Here is a 21,148-nt window from a genome sequence, read left to right as displayed (position 1 = left end):
TGAAGACTCAATCACTTACTGATTATCCTCTTACCTGTGGCTGCCACCACATTTATTTTCACTATACCTGGTATGTTCACATATCTGTTCATTTGGGGCTTTAGTTAGCTAATCTCCAGCAGAGGGGTATAGGCTTCTCCCCACTGTGAATTCTGGATTTTTCAGCTTGCATGGTATACATTTGAAATGGTTTGGACATGTCAAGAGGATGAACGAGAGGCATTTGCCAAGAAGAAATGTTTGATTTATAATTAAAGGACAAAAGACCAAGGGGGAGACTAAGAATTAGGTGGCAGGACATGATAAAGACCAATATCATTAAGAGAGGAGAAAACTGGAATGAAATCAACGATGGAGAGAAGTGCACGGACAGGGCATGGTGGCGAGGCTTCTTACGTCGACCTGTGGAACATCAGAACTACAGATTAGCATTAGCATTAGTAGAGGCATTTGATGCAAGAAAGCAAGCTTATGCAGCATCAGCCAAGAAAAAAAAAAAAAAAACCCCACTTCCACTTCACCCCTCTGTTCGTTCAAAATACCTGTCCAGCTGAGCCTTAAACTTATTTAGGCTATCAACCTCCACCACAAGGGATGGCAGTCTGTTCCACCAACCAACCACCCGCTGGCTAAAGGCAAATTTCCGCACGTCTATCCTACATCTGTCTTTCCTCAATTTGAATTTATGCCCTCTCAGGTGATTTTTCTGAGCTAGAGGAAGAATCCCATCAGCATTGAGCATGCTTAAACCATTCAAGGCTTTATACACCTCTATCAGATCACCTCGCTGGTGCCTAGTCTCCAGACACTGTAATTTGCAAAACTTAAGCCTTTCTTCGTAAGAGCACCCCTTTGTTCCATTCACTAATCTTGTTGCCCTTCTCTGTACTCGTTCCAGCAGCTCTACGTCCTTCTTGAAATGAGGCCTCCAGACCTGTATACAGTACTCTAGGTGTGGCCTGACCATTGCCTTATACAAGGGAATAATCACCTCCTTATCCCTGCTGGAAAAATTCCTGTATATCATTGACAATACTCCATGAGCTACTCTTGCAGCCCGTCTGCACTGCTCAGAGAACTTCATATCTGCCTGCACAATCACCCCCAAGTCCCTTTCATTCTCTACCACTGTCAGTGTAGTACCACAGAGTTGATATGTTGCTCTGGGGTTGCTGTTTCCCATGTGTAGTACTTTACATTTGTCAATGTTAAACTTCATTTGCCACCTCTCAGCCCATCTGCTCAACCTTTCCAGATCCTGTTGCAGCAGCATAGTGTCAGTAGTGTCCTTGACAACCCTGCCAACCTTTGTATCATCTGCAAACTTGGACATTAAGCTTGATATACCATCATCAATATCATTTATAAATACAGAAAACAATAATGGACCCAACACTGAGCCCTGAGGGACTCCACTAATAACATTAGTCCACGATGAGCAGTGTCCATTGATTACCACTCTCTGTCTTCTCCCCCTCAACCACCCCTTTATCCATGGCAGCAATTTGCCTCCAGTGTCACACTGCTCCAATTTGTGTAGCAGTCTTCCATGTGCAACAGTATCAAAAGCCTTTCTAAGATCCAAGTATATAATATCAAAGTTATGCCCTGCATCCAGTTCTTTTGTGACTGCATCATAGTATCCAATCAAGTTGGTCAGGCAAGACTTCCCCTTAACAAAACCATGCTGTGTCTGAGCTATAACTGAAGTCTTGTCTAAATGATCCTGCAGTGCTTCTTTAACCAGTGCCTCCATTAATTTTCCTGGAACAGAAGTTAAGCTCACAGGTCTATAATTACTTGTGTCAGCCTTTGATCCTCCTTTGTGAATTGGGGTCACATTTGCACATTTCCAGTCTATGGGTACCTCCCCTGAGTGCAAGGAAGCTCTCATAATTATGGCTAAGGGTTTGCTTACTTCCTTTGCTGCCTTAGATGATGATATACAAATCACTCCACAGACATAAAACATGGCCTAAGAGAGAGGAGATGTAAAACCAACAGTGCACACACATAAGAATTATTTACTTCTATAGCTAGCATTAGCAGAGCCATATGATGCGAGAAAGCAAGCTTATGCAGCATCAGCCAAAAAAAAAAAAAAAAAACCTTCCACTTCACCCCTCCTTTCGTTCGAAATACCTGTCCAGCTGAGCTTTAAATTTATTTAGGCTATCAACTTCCACAACAAGGGATGGAAGTCTGTTCCACCATCCAACTACCCGCTGGCTAAAGGCAAATTTCCGCACATCTTTCCTACATCTGTCTTTCCTCAATTTGAATTTATGCCCTCTTAGGTGATTATTCTGAGCAAGAGGCAGTATCCCATCAGCATTGAGCATGCTCAATCCATTCAAGGCTTTATACACCTCTATCAGATCACCTCGCCAGTGCCTAGTCTCCAGACACTGTAATTTGCAAAACTTAAGCCTTTCTTCGTAAGAGCAACCCTTCGTTCCATTCACTAATTTTGTTGCCCTTCTCTGTACTCGTTCCAGCAGCTCTACATCCTTCTTGAAATGAGGCCTCCAGACCTGTATACAGTACTCAAGGTACGGTGACCATTGCCGTATACAAGGGAATAATCACCTCCCTATCCCAGCTAGAAAAATTCCTGTATATCATTGATAAGACACAATGAGCTACTCTTGCAGCCCGTCTGCACTGCTCAGAGAACTTCATATCTGCCTGCACAATTACCCCCAGGTCCTTTTCATTCTCTACCACTGTCAGTGTAGTACCACAGAGTTGATACGTTGCTCTGGGGTTGCTGTTTCCCATATGTAGTACTTTACATTTGTCAATGTTAAACTTTATTTGCCACCTCTCAGCCCATCTCCTCAACCTTTCCAGATCCTGTTGCAGCAGCATAGCTTCAGTAGCATCCTTAACAACCCTGCCAACCTTTGTATCGTCTGCAAACTTGGACATTAAGCTTGATATACCATCATCGGTATTATTTATAAATACAGAAAACAACAATGGACCCAACACCGAACCCTGAGGGACTCCACTAATAACATTAGTCCACAATGAGCAGTGTGCATTAATTACCACTCTGTCTTCTGCCACTCAACCATCCCTTTATCCCTAGCAACAATTTGCCACCAATGCCACACTGCTCCAATTTGTGCAGCAGTCTTCCGTGTGCAACAGTATCAAAAGCCTTTCTAAGATCCAAATATATAATATCAAAGTTATTCCATATTTGGAGCTGAGGCAGATATTAAATATTCATACATATATTCAAAGACACATACAGAGAACTACTCACTTATCTCTGCGATTTAAAGTTTTGATGCCTCTCTCCTCCCCAAAAAGTATGAAACCTAATTTATTCTACAGTGAGTATTAAGCACATTATTTAGTTTTGATATAGTATGGTTGAGTTGGTCTCTTTTAATTTTAATTAGGTTACTAGTAGTGTCAGTTCACTGTTTTTGGAATATTTTCTTTGATTTTTCTGATGTATTGTGTTATGGCCTTATTAGCGGACTTTGGATTTTGTGCTCAAATATCACCAGAACAAAGTAAAAGAACGACAATGGTTGGTACTCCATACTGGATGGCCCCTGAAGTTGTTACAAGAAAACAGTATGGACCAAAGGTAGACATTTGGTCATTAGGAATTATGGCAATTGAAATGATTGAAGGAGAACCACCATATTTAAATGAAAATCCCCTCAGGGTAAGTATTTTGTTTATAGATAATAATAAATGATCCATTTATAACAGTGAAAAAGTAAAAGTATTAATAAATTCATATTAATAAAAAAAAATTTTGGTTTTGCTAACTTTATTAAATAAATTTAACATAAAATAAGTAAAAAAAGTAGATTAAATACATAAAATGCTAAAATAAGCACAATATTATACATATATTATACACCATAGTTTACCCATAAATTGGAACTACGTATGTAGTGTAAAGGCATCGTTTTAATTGTATCTCATATTGTGGGTGCTTTCACAACGAGATAACTGGTATTGCACTGCTTCAAATAAATAACGCTTCTCCAATAGAGAGGACTACTGTTATTTATTTTCAGTGGACACCGCCACCCAGATGATTGTTTCGAAGCTAGTGGGCTTCATCAATGGGTGGGCAGGTACCCTGTTAATGCAACATGCCATCACAGTTGCAAAGTTTATTTCCGCAATATATGAGAGATGGCAAATGGTGTAGGTAATAATATTATATACGAGATATGAAACGATCGTCTGAATGGTGGTATCCACTGAAAATAAATAACAGTCTTCTCTACTAGAGAAGCGTTATTTATTTGAAGTAGTGCAATACCAGCTATCTTGTTGTGAAGGCACCCACAATATGATATAAAATTAAAACGATGCCTTTACACTACATACGTAGTTCAAATTTATGGGTAAACTATGGTGTATCTACACTGATATTATATAGTTAATTACCTAAACCTGTAAGAAATTATGCCTTGTGCATTTCATTTTCTAATACATTATTATTACCTACACGATTTGGCATTTCTCATATGGCGCCTTCCTAGCCAGGTGGGCAGGAGCAGCAGTGCGTAGCACACGCTTCTTGATTAGACCTGGGTTTGAGCCCCTGACCACCAAATACGGAGGAGGCGGAAAGGTCAGGGAATGACCACCGCATATTCCCGGAACAATATGGCCTTAGTTGCTAATGCTCCTAAAAACCAAATAACCAACCAACCAAGGTGGAAAACGGAGAAAAAAATTGTGAAATATAAAGTTGAAAACAGAATTAGTTATCGGGAGGCAAGAAAATTAATTGCACCCAGTACACCTAACCGTACCTATATTGCAAAAAAATATCAAACCATTGCCATTCAACTGATGTTACTGTTCCAACAAACACATCAATCTCGGGCTGTCCTCTCTCAGCAAGTCCAATGCCTTTAAGCACTCAGACCAAGCGAGTAATTATGCCTCTCACAATACCGGTTGGCACCTCCGTAGCCAGGTGGGAAGGAGCAGCAGTGCATAGCACACGCTTCTTGATTAGACGGTGGTTCGAGCCTGTCACCACCAAATACGGAGGTTGCGGAAAGGTCAGGGAATGACCACCGCATATCCCAGAGCAATATGGCCTTAGTTGCTAATGCTCCTAAAAAAAACCAAATAACAACAATACCGGCAAAATCTCAGTCTCTGCCAATAATGTTGCAACTTCAAACAATCCTAGTTCGGCTTCAAAAAAGATTATTCAGGACACATCGATGGATGTAGAGTACCCATCCAAACAGAAAGATCCGATTCTGGAAATATTTGCAGAAGAGATGGACACCGGTCGCCCTTCCTTTCCAAAAAGAGACAAACCGAAGCCTGAATGCCATAAGACAGCCACATCAGATATAGCTTCTTCTAAATTCAAGTAATGCCTAATATCTTACAGAGGCTTTCGTGGCAACATTGACGACATTCAATACTTAATTAACCGCCACTCTCCAGTTGGTTTCTGCCTGCAAGAAACTGATTTAACTCCTCAAATCTGTTTCCATAAAAAAACTACTTGATCTATAGACGAGCTCGGAATACATCTGATTCTGCTTGTGGTGGTGTAGCCATTTTGATTAGCTCAAAAATTCCAGCTAGGCAGATCACTCTCCAAACTCAAATCGAAGCTGTTGCTGTGCGTCTGATTACTCAGATTGCTTTAACACTAGTCTCAGTTTATATACCACCAAATCATACTTATTCTAATAATGACCTTGAAGAACTTTTAAGACAGCTACCTTCCCCTGTCTGCTTGTTAGGGGATTTCAATGGCCATCGTCCTTTATGGGGATCATCTAAATTAGACAGATGCGGCCGACTGATTGAAAGTTTACTGGTAAAACAAAACCTCACTCTTCTTAATAGTGGCTCGCATACCCATATACAGTTACCTACTGGACAGACTTCTCCAATTGACCTATCAATTTGCTTCCCGATACTGTTTTCAGTCATGCAATGGTCGGCTCTGGATGGTCCCTTGGGCAGTGATCATTTTCCAATTGTTTGTAATCTGATGACTACACAACCACGATTAGACCAACCCTGCAGGAAATGGAAATTCTCTAAAGCCAATTGGGCCAAATTTCAGTCGGTAATCAATCTTGACAAAAAAATTATTCAACTACAGCCCATAGATGAAGTTACTGATTACATTACATCCCATCTTTTAGTTGCAGCTAAGTACTCAATACCATTATCAAATCCCCCAACCCGGCGGCATTTCAACTACTGGTGGAACGAAGAGTGCACAAAAGCAAAGAAAGGAAAAAATAAAGCATTAATTTATTCCGTTGATCTCCAACCACAGCTAATCTAATTAGCTACAGGAATCTAAGGGCAAAAGCGCGTTACATTCAAAAGCAAGCCAAGGATTCTTGGATTCGGCTCGCATCTACTATCAATAGGAACACTCACTCCAGACTAATATTGAAGAAAATTAAGCAGCTTTCTGGGAAGTTTCCAATTGTTCCTTCCCTAATTCTTTCCTGCAGTGAGCAAGAACTCTGCTCCTCTAGATATATCCAGTGCCTTGGGCAAAACCTTTGCTCAAGTTTCAGCTGCATCAAATTACACTCCGAAATTCCAGAAAATTAAGGCCACCACCGAACAGAGATCTATCAACTTTTGAACCTCAGTATCACTTCCATATAATCAGCCTCTTATATTGTGAACTTTTATAGGCCATCAGAACAACACAAAACAGTGCCCCTGGGCCAGATGGCATATTATGTCATGCTACAGCATCTCGAGAACAAAAACTTACAACTGCTTCGTCTTTTTTAACCAGATCTTCCTGGAAAATATTTATCCAACCTCTTGGCACCATGCTACAGTTTTGGCATTTTTGAAACCTGGAAAAGATCCCTCCAGTCCTAATAGTTACAGGTCAATCTCTCTGTCAAGTTGCCTTGGTAAAATTCTTGAAAAAATGATCCACAGTCGACTCATTTGTATTATTGAAACTCAACATCTACTGAGTAATTGTCAACATGGCTTTTGCCAAAACAGATCCTCATTATATCTGATGATCAAGGCTGAATCTGAAATTTGTGATGCCTTTGTTAAAAACGAACACCTTGTTATGGTCTATAGATATAGAGAAGGTATTTGATACTACCTGGCGGTATGGCATTTTCAGTGACCTTCAAACTCTTGGTCTACGAGGCAACCTGCCCATATTTATTAGGAACTTCCTCAAGAGCTGATCTTTCCAGGTCAGATATCAAAATTCCCTTTCTGCTACATTCTCGCAGGAAGGAGGAGTTCCTCAAGGATCAGTATTGAGTGCAACCCTGTTTGCCCTTAGAATTGATTCCATTACAAAACTCCCAAATACTGTAGAGGTGTACCTTTACGCCGACGATCTCTCTATTTCTTGCCATTCTCAGAACATGATCTATCGAAAGGCAATTGCAGATGTCCCTCAATAAAGTACAAAAGTGGGCTGAGCTCAATTGATATCATCTTTCCCAACAGAAAACAGTTGTGATACATTTTTGCAGCCAATGCAAATTGCATACAGATCCTGAACCTCGGATTTCAAATTCCACCATTCTGATTTCCAGCAATCCTGGGACTAATTCTGGACAGTAAGCTGAACTTCTTTGAGCATGTTAAATCAATATGTACTACCTGTCTTAAAAAGATCAACATGCTAAGAGCTTTATCTACCCTGTATTGGGCAGCAGATCGTACAACTTTGCTGCTCTTATATAGAGCACTGATTAGATCCCGTTTAGACTATGGTGCTCCAGTTTATGATTCTGCCCGAAGGAGTGTAATACGCTGGCTGGATCCTATCCAACATAATGCACTGCAGATTGCAATTGAAGCATATAGGACATCTCCAACTCAGAGTCTATACATTGAAGCTCATGAGCCCCCTCTGCATCTCCGCAGAAAAATGCTATTACTTAAATATGCAGCCAAAATACAGACTTGCTCTTCGCATCCTATTCAGCCATACCTTTTTAATCAACCATACTCAACTTCTACAGAAATAAACCAAGTAAAATACGACTGGCTGGCCTACTGCTTGAAATATCACAGAATTGGAATGTTCCTCTCCACAATAGGCAACAGATAAAGAATATATCTCATCTGCCATGGACCTCCTTTCCTCAACTGAACTGTGATACTTAATTTCTTCAATGGGGAAAGAATCATCTACCGGCGCTGACTGTGCAACAACTCCATGCTAGCCATGTTCAAAGCTGTGCTGACTTCTTGCCGATATATACGGATGGTTCCAAATCTCTTTCAACTGTTGGAGCAGCAGCAGCAGTGTTTCCCTCTGCTATCATATCAGCTTCTCTTCCACCTGAGTATAGCATCTTTTCAGCAGAACTGTATACAATTAGTTCTAGAAAATTTGACTCTGCACCCATCTGCAAAATATATAGTTTACACTGACTCTCTCGGCTCAATTAGAGCAGTGCAAAAGAATCACCATATTTTAATGAAAATCAGGAATTTGCTATTGCAGATTGATCATCGTCAACAACTAATGAAGTTTTGCTGGATTCCAGCACATTCAGGCATAAAAGGGAACGAAGTTGTTGATATATCTGCAAAAAATCCATCAACTTTAGACCTAACCTCTGTCCCTATTCCAGTGCCTGATTATAATATCTTAATTCAAGCAGCATGCCATGCACAGTGGACAGAGTTATGGCATAACCAAATGAATAACAAACTTTTCCAGTTGAAACAAGACCTAAAGTTCTGGCACTCGAGCAATCAGACAGTGCGGCGGGAAGAAGTACTCACATGGATGAGAATAGGACACACACATCTGACTTACCTCCATCTACTAATGGGCGATGATCCTCCTGTGTCCACACTGCTTAGAACATCTAACAGCCAAACATATTCTGATTGACTGTCCACACTATCAACAACATCGAGCATCAATACTTCAAAATCTGGCTAATCTTCGAGAACCATTGACATTACGTCATATCGTTGAAGAGTAGGCCAATGTTAACGAACTTTTCTGTTTTTTGAAACAAATTGGAGTGTATAATCTTTTATGAATAGGTGTCAGAACTGAAATTAAATTGAACTGGCTTCACTGTTAATTATTTTCTAATATTCCTACGAATAGGCGCACTATAGCCATAGCAGCTAATGCACCAATAAACAACCATACCACACACACACACTGACCCAGCTGGTCAAGATGGTCAGCTTTTGCAAACTAACCTCACTGTTAGGAAAGTTTGATTGTTCATTTACCTACCAGAATGTCAGACAATGCCAACCACACACTCAACACTCTTGATCTTTTTCTAACTAACAAACCTTCCAAGTTCACGAAATTCAAGGTGATTGGTCATCTAGGCACCTCAGATCACTCCGTAGTGATGGTGTCTTCTTCAATGGAGACTTCTCTTCTGGCCATTCTCAGTCTCATGTTGTTTGGCATTACAAAAATGCAAAATGAGGTGATCTGCAAGATTTCTGTTGTTCTTTATCTTGGTTGGATTACTGTTTTAAATCTACTGATGTCAGTATATGCTCAGATCGTATCAGTAAAATTCTTTTAGGGGTGAAATCCTTTGTTCCACACCCCACCTTAAAATCTTGTCCCTTATCTAAACCTTTGTTTTTCAATAAATTTACCAAGGTTGCATATAGAAATTGGCTTGAATCCAAATCTCCAGGTTAATTTTTTGCCTACACCAAAGATTGCAACAATTGAGAAGCAGTTATTAATTGGTCTAAACTAGATTTTGAATGGGGATAAGACTAGAAAACTTTCTTCTTGTACAAATGGTATTATAGCATTCTAGTTTGCCAAAGGCCGCCGTAGCCTAGTGGTCAGGCGCGTGGGTGCATAAGTACACGTGCCTTGAGTGACCGGGGTTCAAGCCCGTGACTGCTGAATACGGTGCTGTTTCTTGTATTCTGTATATCTTGTGAACTCCTCTGACCGTTTGGTCGTCCCGGAGTATAAAAACAGAAAATTTATTTGCCACAACCTTTAACCATCTGTACTCCCACCTCTTAAAACTTGATGTGTTCTATTGCCACCTCATCAAAAGATAAGGCAGACCTGCTAGCATCCTTTTCTTCGAAGCCTTGTATTGATGATTTCAGTAAACCACCTGCTGCTATTCCCAATACACTCCATCCGATGCCTCCTATGATTTTTCATCAAAAGGATGTCAGAAGAATTTTGATGTCTTGATGCCAGGAAAAAACCAGGTCATCACTATAATTTCCCACTTGTTCTCAAAACCTGGGCTCATGAGCTGTTCTGTGTTGCCTTTTTTACATTTTCTTATTCCACTGGTGTTTTTGTTCTTGAAAATTTGCTCACATCCAGCCAGTTCTAAAAATGGTGACAATCCCTCCCATCCAATTCCAAATGCACTTCTATTCTTTCTGAAAAAATCCATTAACTACCAACTCCTGACCTATCTAGAAACCTTTGTCTGATCAATTGATATTGGCAATCTGTATTGATTGCCAATATGGATTCTGCCAGTGTCAATCCATTGCTGATATAGTGGCTTATGTTACCCATCTATATTTAAAAGAGTAAGAGATTACCTCAATCTTTTGCGTAGATTTTGATTGTGTTTGGCATAAAGGTCTTCTAAATTAGCTTCCATCTTATGGATTGCCAACTATTTTTTGTAATTGATCTGATTTTCTCTTTGACCACTCAATGGTAGATGGCTCTGTCCTCTGACTTCTCCACTAATGTGTACTCCCTAAAGTTCATTTCTTTCTCCCACCCTTTTAAAACTCATATATTAATGACCTTCTTTCATTGACTAGAAATTCTATCCATAGTGCTGATGATAGTATGTTGCATTCCACCTTGCAGTTTGAGAAAAATTTCCCTGCACAAACAGCTTCATCTTCTCAAATATCCACTACCAATTTCTTAAATGCTAATCTCCAGTGGGACAGAGAACTTAATTAAGTCCTTTTAAAACTCATTCCTGTCTTATATCTCCCAGAAAAGGATTCTTCTGCTCCTATTCTTGTCATTGATTACACTCAGATTTCTAGACAAGATCCCATATCTCTGTTAGGCTTTTAACTGGATAGTTGTCTATGGGAAGAGAAAAGTGCATAATTTGTATTTTCTTATCTGTGGGTTTTTTGGTTTTTTTTGCCAGTTCAGCAAAAGCCTGTGGCTTCCTTGTACTGTATGGTTAATGCTAATCTCTCTTGGCATAAATACATAGCAAATATTGCTTCCTCTGCATCTAAAAATCTGGGTTTTCTCTTTCACTTGGCATTGCTTTTCTTCTAAAGAGTTACTCATGCTGTACAAATCTCAAATCCACCCTACCAAGGAATATTGTTCTCACATCTGGGATGCTGACCCCATAGCCTCTCTCAGGCTCCTAGACTCCATTCAGAGGAGAGCAGTTACGTTAATTAATGACCAGTCTCTTATAAAGTTGCTCCACTCTCTATCTCAGACATTCCATTTCTGTTGCATGCCTTTCCTTTACATACTTCCCTGGATGCTGTTCTGAATTGGTTTCTGTCATTTCCCCCTTTCTCTTCCAAACCAGACTGAACATGTGCCATAACCAGTGAGCATCCACTCACTGTCCAACTTCAAACTCACAGAACCAACAATTTCTTTTTCATTTATCCCTTTCATCTTCTAAACCTTTAACCCACACACATTACTAAGTACTGTAAGTTCTTGTACCTTTATTCTTACACCAAAAAAGTAAATAAATAAATCATACAAATACACATGACCATCAAATCAAATATTCCAATCTACACAAATGGGTCATAAACTGAAATGCATGTGAGAATATTTGCAGCTGTTCTGATGTGGTTCATATTAGTCCAACAATTTCTATATAACATATACAGTCCACCATATTATGAAAAGCATAATATTCACTAAGTTAACAGCAAGCAGTGAAGGTCCTCTTTGCATTGGATGACTCCCATCCAGTCCAGTGTAAAATTGTACATTCCTTATCTGTCTTCACAGAACATAAAAACATATGCTCTTCCTGGATCCTCAGTAATCTCAGGCTTAAGCTGCACTGGGAAAAAAATGTAGAAAGTAGATAAGAAATACACAAATTATGTGCTTCCCTCCTCACTTAAGTATCTATCCAGTTGACATTTGAACTTCTTCAAACTGTCAGCATCAACTACCTGCCTCTGCAGGTAGTTGATGCTGCAGATTGTTCCAGTAATCAAAAGAAAATCTTGTGTAATCTAGTCTGAACCTCTTCCCCTGTAATTTTAATTTATGGCCCCTGGAATTCTGGAATTCCTAGTTCTGGAATTCTTTATAACAGTGAAAATTTTGCCTTCAATCATTTTACTAATCCTCTAAGGTGCCTGGTTGCCAAGCTCTTAGCCCACGTAATAAAAGTCTCCTCCTATGGTTGTCCTTTTGCCAATCTCACTATGAAAATTGCCAATTTTTGGATCCTTTCAAGAAGGTTTTTTTTTTTTTTTTTTTTTCAGATGAGATCTCTGTGTATGGGCATAGTATTCATCACTTGGCAGGTCATGCATCCCTGACAAGCTCCCCTTTAGATTCTAGTAATGCACTAAGTTCTAATTTGAGATTAGTGCATTGCTTATGTTATTTGCAAAGAAAAGAATCATCAGTTTAGCTTGGTTTGTCTACTGCACTGACCTTAGAATACGTGCCATAGGCTATACAGCTCATGACTCATACTGGAAATGCCCACAGACATTTCCGTTTGAGTCATCATACCTTTGGATGATGTATTGAAAGTAGATGTAGATAATGCTGATAAATCACTTAAGTCATTTATGAATTGGACACATGAATGCTACTGAAGTCTGTCTACTAAGAAGTGAGGGAACCCCTTTAGTGTCCTAGATGTAACACACTACTTATTATCAAGCACATCCTTGTAGACTGCTCAATTCTTGATTTAGAATACCAAATAGTTCTACCTCCATCTGAGCACCAATCACTCCTAGATGAGTCACCCTTAGGTAGCTGTAATACCATCACAGAAGTTTTATCTTCCTAAAAATTATCAACATTTACAGCCTTTCCTTAGCTTATCTGAATGACTTGTCGCAGGACACTAAATCAAGAACTACCATTGAATAAAAAAAAAAAAACTTAGACATCAGCAACATACCAGAAATCCCTGTAATCTACTCATCTCCATGTTCCCCACCACAAGCATGACATAGTAAAGCCATAGTTGCTGATGTGCAGGTAAAGCTACAAACAGTATCAAATGGTGGAGTCCCTTGGCATCATTAAAAGATTCATTTGCACGTTTAATTCCAGCAAGGTTTTAATTTAGCTGTTAACAAATTAATATTATCCATTCTGGATTACAGCAATTTATTCACCACTCCAGAAATACCTGATCAACAAACTTAAGTCAATTTGGGGCTGAATTTATTTGACCCCTGTGCTTCTGTCATTTCACCATGTACCATCATAAGGCAAGATTGTAACTTCATGGATTGTTTTTTGTCGTAGGTATAGGTGGTTCAGGTTGTTTAAAATATGAATCTGGTAACTTTCATTCATTTGCTGCTTTTTTTTTTTTGTTAAATCTGCTGGTCCTTTTCGTTTTCTCAACAGATGACCATTGTAACTTCTAAATAGGCAAAGGCTTGTAACATGTCATTCATTTTTATTAAATTTTGGGAGTACAGTGTTAGCACTTCATCAGTCTTGTCTTGCTTTCTTTGCTTTTCAAGTTCAAGGCATTCTTCAGTAATCAAAGGTTCACCACACTGAGTGTTCACCACATCTTCCACATTAGCCTCTCTAATATCAAATTCAGACATTTTTGAAATATTCATCATGTTTCTTTGTATATTATATGCTGGCTCTCCCAGTTCAAGGTAATTTTGAAAACAACTAGACATGGTCGTTTGCAAGTTCCAGTCATATTTGATGTTTTAACTTCCTTTCATAAACGTTTTTGGACCCATTTTAAAATGGACAATTGAAGGAAGCCAATAAATATCATCAAGTAAGCATAGAACAAGTGAAAATAACATATAGAAAATAATTTAATAATCCTTTGGGTTCATGGGAACATTAAAAAAATAAATCATTGTTGTAATAAATCTGGATTAATAAATTTAACCCAGATCAACTTGCTTGCAGAGTCGATCCAGCTTGCTTGCTTCCTATTCTATAACCCCATCCTTTTGCTGCAAGAGGCTTGTCAAGACTGACATCTCTCCTTTTCTGTCTTTATCAAATGAATCTCAGAAAAAAATAACTACATTTTAAATTATATGGACATGGTGAATGTAACTTATATATGGCAAGCACTGCAGTAGAGATCTTGCCTGTAACATATGTTTGACATTGCATAAACAGATTTGAGATAATGAATATTCCATGTAATAAATTTTAAAAGCAGCTCTTAAAGTTAACTTGTTTAACATATCTTTATAATTGTTCTAGGCCCTTTACTTGATTGCCACCAATGGCAAACCTGAAATAAAAGACAAGGATAAGCTGTCCCCCGTCTTCCAGGATTTTCTGGACAAGTGCCTAGAAGTAGATGTTGATAGAAGGTTTTCAGCTTCAGAGTTACTTAAAGTAAGTAGTTTTAAAGTAAAAGAACACAAATTCAAATCTTTTGCAGAGAAATTTATATTTATCAAATAGCCAACTCATTGGTGATTTAATTTAAAATGTTTAGGAGAAATTCTTTGATAAGGTAATGACCTAATTTTTGTAATTTAGTGTTCTAAATCTGCTTAATTGAGGTCCTTAAAAGGAGACAGCTTTTTATTAGGGTGGAATGCTAATCATCTGGCATAAGTTTTTTTTTTTTTTTTGTTTGTTTGTTTGTTTGTTTGTTTTTATTTATTTTATTTGAATTAAAGATGTTTTATGACATTACTTCTTGATATTGGAGGTGACCAAGGAATCTGTATATGATATTTTGTGTTTAAGGATAGTAATGTTTAAAAAATCTAAAGCATGTCTTCAAAGAAGATTATAGCTAAATTTATTGCAGACAGTTTCCAATCCAACAACATTCATATAAGTTGTAAAAAAATGGATATTTATGCAAAATATGGTAACAGATTTAACATGAAGATAACCATGTAGATAAATAAAGTTTGTGAGAACTTTCTTAATTTAAAAAAAAAAAAAAAATCAGAAAAAGAATGCAAATACATCCCTTTCTTGACTAGTGTTGGCTGTTTCAGCAGAGTGCTACTCACATTACTTAAGGTGAGGGGCATAAACTGTATGCTATGCCACACAATCCAGAATACCGGACAATCCTAATCATACATCCAACATGCTTGATCTTTTTCTCACAAACAACCCTTCTAAGTACACTGTCGAAGTGAGAGGTCCTTTAGGCACTTCAGATCACAACTTGGTGATTGTCTCTTCTCCAGTGGAGCCTTCATCTCATGGCTATTCCTAACCTTGTGTTGTTTGGCATTATAAGAATGCAAAATGGGATGACTTGAGAGATTTCTTTTCCTTGGTCAGATTACCGTTTCAAAACTTCTGATGTCAACGTTTGCTCAGACCATGCCAGTGAAATTATTCTTGCGGGAACGGAATCCTTTATCCCACACTCCACTTTAAAATCTTGTCCTTTATCTAACCTTTGTTTTCCAATAAATGTGCTAAGGCTGTTCAAGAGAAGAACGTTGCATATCGTAATTCGCTTGTTTCTAATTCTTCAGTTTCATTTTCTGCCTACACCAAAGCTCGCAACAATTGTAAAGCAGAACTAGAGTTCGAACAGGCTAAGAGTAGAAAACTTGCTTCTTGTCCTAATGGTTGCTGAGCATTCAGGTCTCTTGCCAAAGCCATTGGCCACAACTTTTGCCCATCTCTGTTCCCACCTCTGTCCAAACCAGATGGTTCTGTTGTCACTTCAGCCAAGGATAAAGCTGACCTGCTAGCATCCCATTTTTCTTCCAACTCGTATATTAATGATCTTGGTAAAACACCTCCCACCATTCCCAACACGCTCCATTCAATGCCTCCTGTGGTCTTCCATCAAAAGGATGTCAGAAGTTTTTTGACGAATCTTGATACTAAGAAAGCTCCAGGTCCTGATGGTATTTCTCCACTTGTTCTCAAAACCTGTGCTCCTGAACTTACTCCTATTCTTTGCCACGTTTTTTCACTTTCTTATTCCAAAGGTGTTTTTCCTTCTGCTTGGAAATTTGCTCATATCCAGCCAGTTCCTAAAAAGGGTGACAAATCCCTCCCATCCAATTATCGTCCCAATGCAATTACTTCTACTCTTTCTAAAGTAATGGAGAAATCAATTAACCGCCAACTTTTAAACTACCTAGAAATCTTCCATCTGATCAATGATCGCCAGTATGGAATCTGTCAGTGTCGATCCACTGACGATATTCTGACTTATGTTACCCATTTATGGACTAATTCAATGGAAAGGTTCAGTGAAACACAAGTAGTTGCTCTTGACATCTCAAAGGCTTTTGATCGTGTTTGACATAAAGTTCTTCTAAACAAACTTCGATCTTATGGTTTGCCAACTGTTTTTTAAATTGGTTATCCAGTTTTCTCTCTGATTGCTCACTGAGGGTGATGGTAGATGGCTCTCTGTCTTCTAACTTCTCCACTAATGCTGGTGTCCCCCAAGTTTCAGTTCTTTCCCCCACTCTTTTCCTCTTGTATATTAATGACCTTCTTCCATTGACTGGAAATCCTATCCATAGTTTTGCCGATGATAGCACATTGCATTCTACTTTCCATTTTGAGAAACCTTGCCCTGCTCAATCAGCTTAAACTTTTCAAAAATCTGCTACCAATTCCTTAAATGCCGATCTTCAGGTAATTCTCCAGTGGGGCAAAGACAACTTAGTTGATTTCAATCCTTCTAAAACTCAGTCTTGTCTTATATCTCGCAAAAAGGATTCTTCTGCTCCTATGCTTATCTTTAGTGACACTCCAATTTCTAGGCAAAATGATATATCTCTTTTGGGGACTACCCTGACTTCTAACCTCTCTTGGCACAAGCACATTACAAATATTGCTTCCTCTGCATCTAAAAAACTTGGTTTTCTCTTTCGCTCTCGGCGTTACTTTTCTTCCAAACAGCTGCTCACTCTGTATAAATCGCAAATCCTCCCTGCCATGGAATATTGTTCCCACATCTGGGGTGGTTCCCCCAAAACCTCTCAGGCAGTTAGGTTAATTAATGATTCACCTCTAACAGAGTCTCTCCACTTGCTGTCTCATAGATGTACTGGTTCTACTGCATGCCTCTTCTACAGATATTTCCATGGGCACTGTTCTTCTGAATTGGCTTCTGTAAGTTCTGCTCTCTCTTTCAAAACAGTCCGAACAAGTGCAGCCAACATCCATTTACTGTCCAACTTTAAACCAGAACCAACTTTTCCTCTTCCTCATTTATTCATTCAACTGCCGTTTTCTGGAACAACCTTCCTTCATACATATTTCCTGAAAATTACAGTCTACAGAAGTTCAAGTCCAATATCAACAAATATCTTCTTTCCTCTTCTCAACCTCCAACCCAAGCACGGTACTAAGTATTATAGGTTCTAATACCTCTCGTGTTTGGGGTTTACATAAAAAAAAAAAAAAAAAAATGCAAAATAGGAATAAACATTTGATATTCTGTGTTTAGGAGTGCAATGCTTAAAGGACCCAAAATAGCTCTCCAAAGAAGGTTATAGCTAAATTTAGTACAGCCAATTTCCAAATACATATTTCTTGACTTTACATAAGATTAAAAATTAATTTAAAAAAAATCCAGGCCAAAAAAAAATAATTACCATGAAAAAAGAAAATGCTATTTACCATGAAACAAGTAAGTGCTACTTGTTTTGTGGTAAATAGTTTTATTTTTTTCATAGTAGTCTTGTAGACATAACTGTTTGTTTAATTATAATAAATAATATTATTAGAGAACTACATATGAGCATATAGGAAACTGTGGCTGTTTTACAGTACATACTCTTGTTGATTATTTTTAATGAGAAAGTGTTTCATTTTGTTTACTTGTGCTGTATCTTGTGATGCATTACATGTCTCATTTTTGCTAATTTTATTCTTGTAATTATGACATACAATAATCTTGAAGAAAAATATAATATGGTACAAAGTCATGAGAGTAGTGAATATAATATGAATATATTTGATACATAGATTTTCAAGAGCAAAAGATTGATTTAAAAAATTAATAGCATTTTTTTTAAACAAAACTTTATTGGTGTAACAGCAAATGCTGTTAAATTTCTAACAGCATTTGCAAAAATATCTACACTTTTTACACTTATGCAGTTGTCTCCAATAAACTGAAACTGATGTCCCAAAACTTAAGCATTATTTTTTTTCTGAAGCTAAACTTCAAAGAAAAACGGCTCAGAAATTTACATCGCATTCAACATCATCTCAAGTTGTGGTAAATTAGCAAGACTCTGTGTGCGTACACACGCGGTCACACCCACACACACAGCAGGGAGACACCATGTCATTCTTTCAACTGTGGCCAGGTGGGCAGGAGCAGCAGTGCGTAATACACGTTTCTTGATTAGAACGGGGTTCGAGCCCGTGCCCACCAAATACGGAGGATGCGGAAAGGTCAGGGAATGACCACTGCATATCCCCGGAGCAATATGGCCTTAGTTGCTAATGCTCCTAAAAACCAAATAACAAACATTCTTTCAACAGCATTTAATTGTATTTTAAATGCTAACGTTAATTATTATTCAAAAGGAAAGTTCTAGTGTTCTAGAACTTTCCTTTTGAATAATAATTAATTTCACTAGAAATTCTAGTGTTCAAAATACTGTGAGTTTTTATGGGAGTAACTGCCAGTCGTAGCTTCTTGGAATGATGGTCGGTAATTGCCAGCAAATTTATTTTGATTACTAGGGGGTTGTGCCCCTGTGCATGCCTTTCTAAGAAAATGTAGAGGCATAATGGGGTAAGTCAGACCTCTACATTTTCGTAGAAATGAGTGAATTTCCAGCAAGTATATTTTATGTATTTTATTTTATTGATTACTGTGAATTCCTATGAAACAGTTTCCTTTTTAGAACAGGATTTGGCAACTTTTCAGGGTTAAGGAGCTTGGTTGACTCTGGTATGGGGATATGGGCAAAATTCACTCCCGTGTGGTTGAAATGCCACTGTTCAATTTTTGAAATAGGGGTCTACGTAAAGAAATTTATCAACAATTATTTTACAAAATTAGGTGTGCCCAGGATGAGTGGAAATTTTTTAAGTGTATGGGGGAAGCTCAATTGTAAATTAAACTGGAATACAGACACACAGAAAAGTGTGCCTGTTTTCCAATAGTCTCACTGGGAGGATTGTTTGTTATTTGGTTTTAGGAGCATTAGCAACTAAGACCATATTGCTCCAGGGATATGCAGTGGTTATTCCCTGACCTTTCCGTATCCTCCGTATTTGGTGGTCACGGGCTCGAACCCCAGTCTAATCAAGAAGCATATGCTATGCACTGCTGCTCCTGCCCACCTGGCTACGGAGGCGCCACTGGAAGGATTAAAGGAAATTGTTTTGGTGACGTATTTGGGGTAATTTCAGGTACCTCTGGGACTTATGCCGGAGGTTGCCAATCCCCCTTTCACTTTATACACATTTTATCTTCATTTGTTGGTGCTGCTTACTTGAAGTCGCTACAGCATTTATCTGCACAGATGGCCATCTTCATCTGAAGATCTATTATTTTGGTAGTAGAATGTTAATATCTATTTTGGGAAGGTTTGCTGTGTATCTTATGTAATGATGTAATTATCTTTGTAATCTGTTAAAATTTAACTAGTATGCTTAATATTCTTACCAAAATATTTTTATTTTAAAGCATCCCTTCTTGAAGCTTGCAAGGCCTCTAGCCAGTCTACATCCCCTTATTGTGGCAGCAAAAGAAGCAGTAAAAGGTCATTAGCACTATTTGTTAAAACAGCTCTAAGTTCCAAACAAATGTTATGTGATTATCATCAACTTGCATCAACTGCCTGGGATTCATTGAACTTCACTTTATACACATTTCATCTTCATTTGTTGGTGCTGCTCTTACTTGAAGTCGCTACAGCATTTATCTGCACAGATGGTCATCTTCATCTGAAGATCTATTATTTTGGTAGTACACACATTAGTGATCTAGCATGATAAAAAAAGAAATACATCACTACAAAGAAACATTCCTGGAAGTATGTGTATGCACGAAAGACTCAACAGGCATAACACTGATCATGATAGGTGTGATCTGCTGTTTGTGCATATTTTTTTCTATCCTGGTAATCATGCTTTCTTCCTGACTGATTCGCATTGGCAGGAATGGAACACTTTTTATACAAGACTTTTTCCCGTGTATGTATGTAGGTGCCAAAGAAATTTTTTTGTTTTATTCTTTTAAGTTATTTTCATCTTTGGATGAGATCATGACATACTAAAATAAAGCTAGTTTTTATCATGAGAAGGAAAAGGCTATTTCAGTATGCTTTCACATTTGTTTTAAGAATAATTAAGGAATGCATAAATTGTACTTTGATTTACATTTAATGTAAGTGTGTGGGTGGGTTCACATACTGTGGTTCACATTTATCTTTTAAAATTTGTTTCTGTTTTCATTTTGGGAAAAATAAAAATTAGTTACTGTGCCTTTTTATGACCAACCTCCACTGTATGAAAATTCCCTTCAGCAATAGGCTATCCATGTACAGAACTCTTACTGTTAAGAGGTGCAATTTTTTAATGAAACAAAATATTTGATTATCTTTGCTGTAATATATGTGTGGATGTGTATATATATGTATGTACACATATATCTATATACACATACAGTGTCTATTTCATATGTGGGCTTCTGATTTGTAATGTGAATGAAAAGACTGTAGAAAGTGTTTGAATTATCAAGAAAGTAAAAAGTCTCACTCTTACATTGTGTTGCATTTTCATTTAATAGCTTTAACATGAAGCATTCATTTGCTGGTACGTCAAAGCAATGGTTTTCAAACTGTCAAGAACATATCCAGTTGCCCTTAACTTTTTTGATGGTAAAAGCATGACTTTGTTGTGCTATTTGTGAAAAATTTATGAACTCTTCAAGTAGTTATCAAATTTTTTGTACTTAAATCATGCATGTTGATTTAAGTCATTGGTTTGTGAATGTATTTCAGTCATCTCATT

General features: G+C 38.0%; 1 protein-coding gene across 4 annotated transcripts in view; it reads left to right on the top strand.

Annotated features, from left to right (window-relative positions):
• The window catches only part of Pak (serine/threonine-protein kinase PAK 3-like protein), a 251,389-nt gene extending 230,491 nt beyond the window's left edge, over positions 1-20,898 (top strand). For all 4 annotated transcript variants that reach the window (XM_090375934.1, XM_090375932.1, XM_090375933.1 and 1 more), the window contains 3 exons: positions 3,492-3,688; positions 14,423-14,560; positions 19,821-20,898. In XM_090375934.1, coding sequence (XP_090232060.1) covers positions 3,492-3,688; positions 14,423-14,560; positions 19,821-19,904 — 419 coding nt within the window. In that variant the 3' untranslated portion in view covers positions 19,905-20,898. The remainder of the gene's footprint in view (positions 1-3,491; positions 3,689-14,422; positions 14,561-19,820) is intronic.
• Positions 20,899-21,148: the final 250 nt, after the last annotated feature.

This window comes from Mastigoproctus giganteus, chromosome 6 (assembly GCF_048544385.1).
Source record: "Mastigoproctus giganteus isolate SK-2022 chromosome 6, ASM4854438v1, whole genome shotgun sequence".
NCBI classification, from domain to species: domain Eukaryota; kingdom Metazoa; phylum Arthropoda; class Arachnida; order Uropygi; family Thelyphonidae; genus Mastigoproctus; species Mastigoproctus giganteus.
The sequence above is the reverse complement of the archived record's forward strand: the minus strand, read 5'-3'. Positions and strand labels throughout refer to the sequence as shown.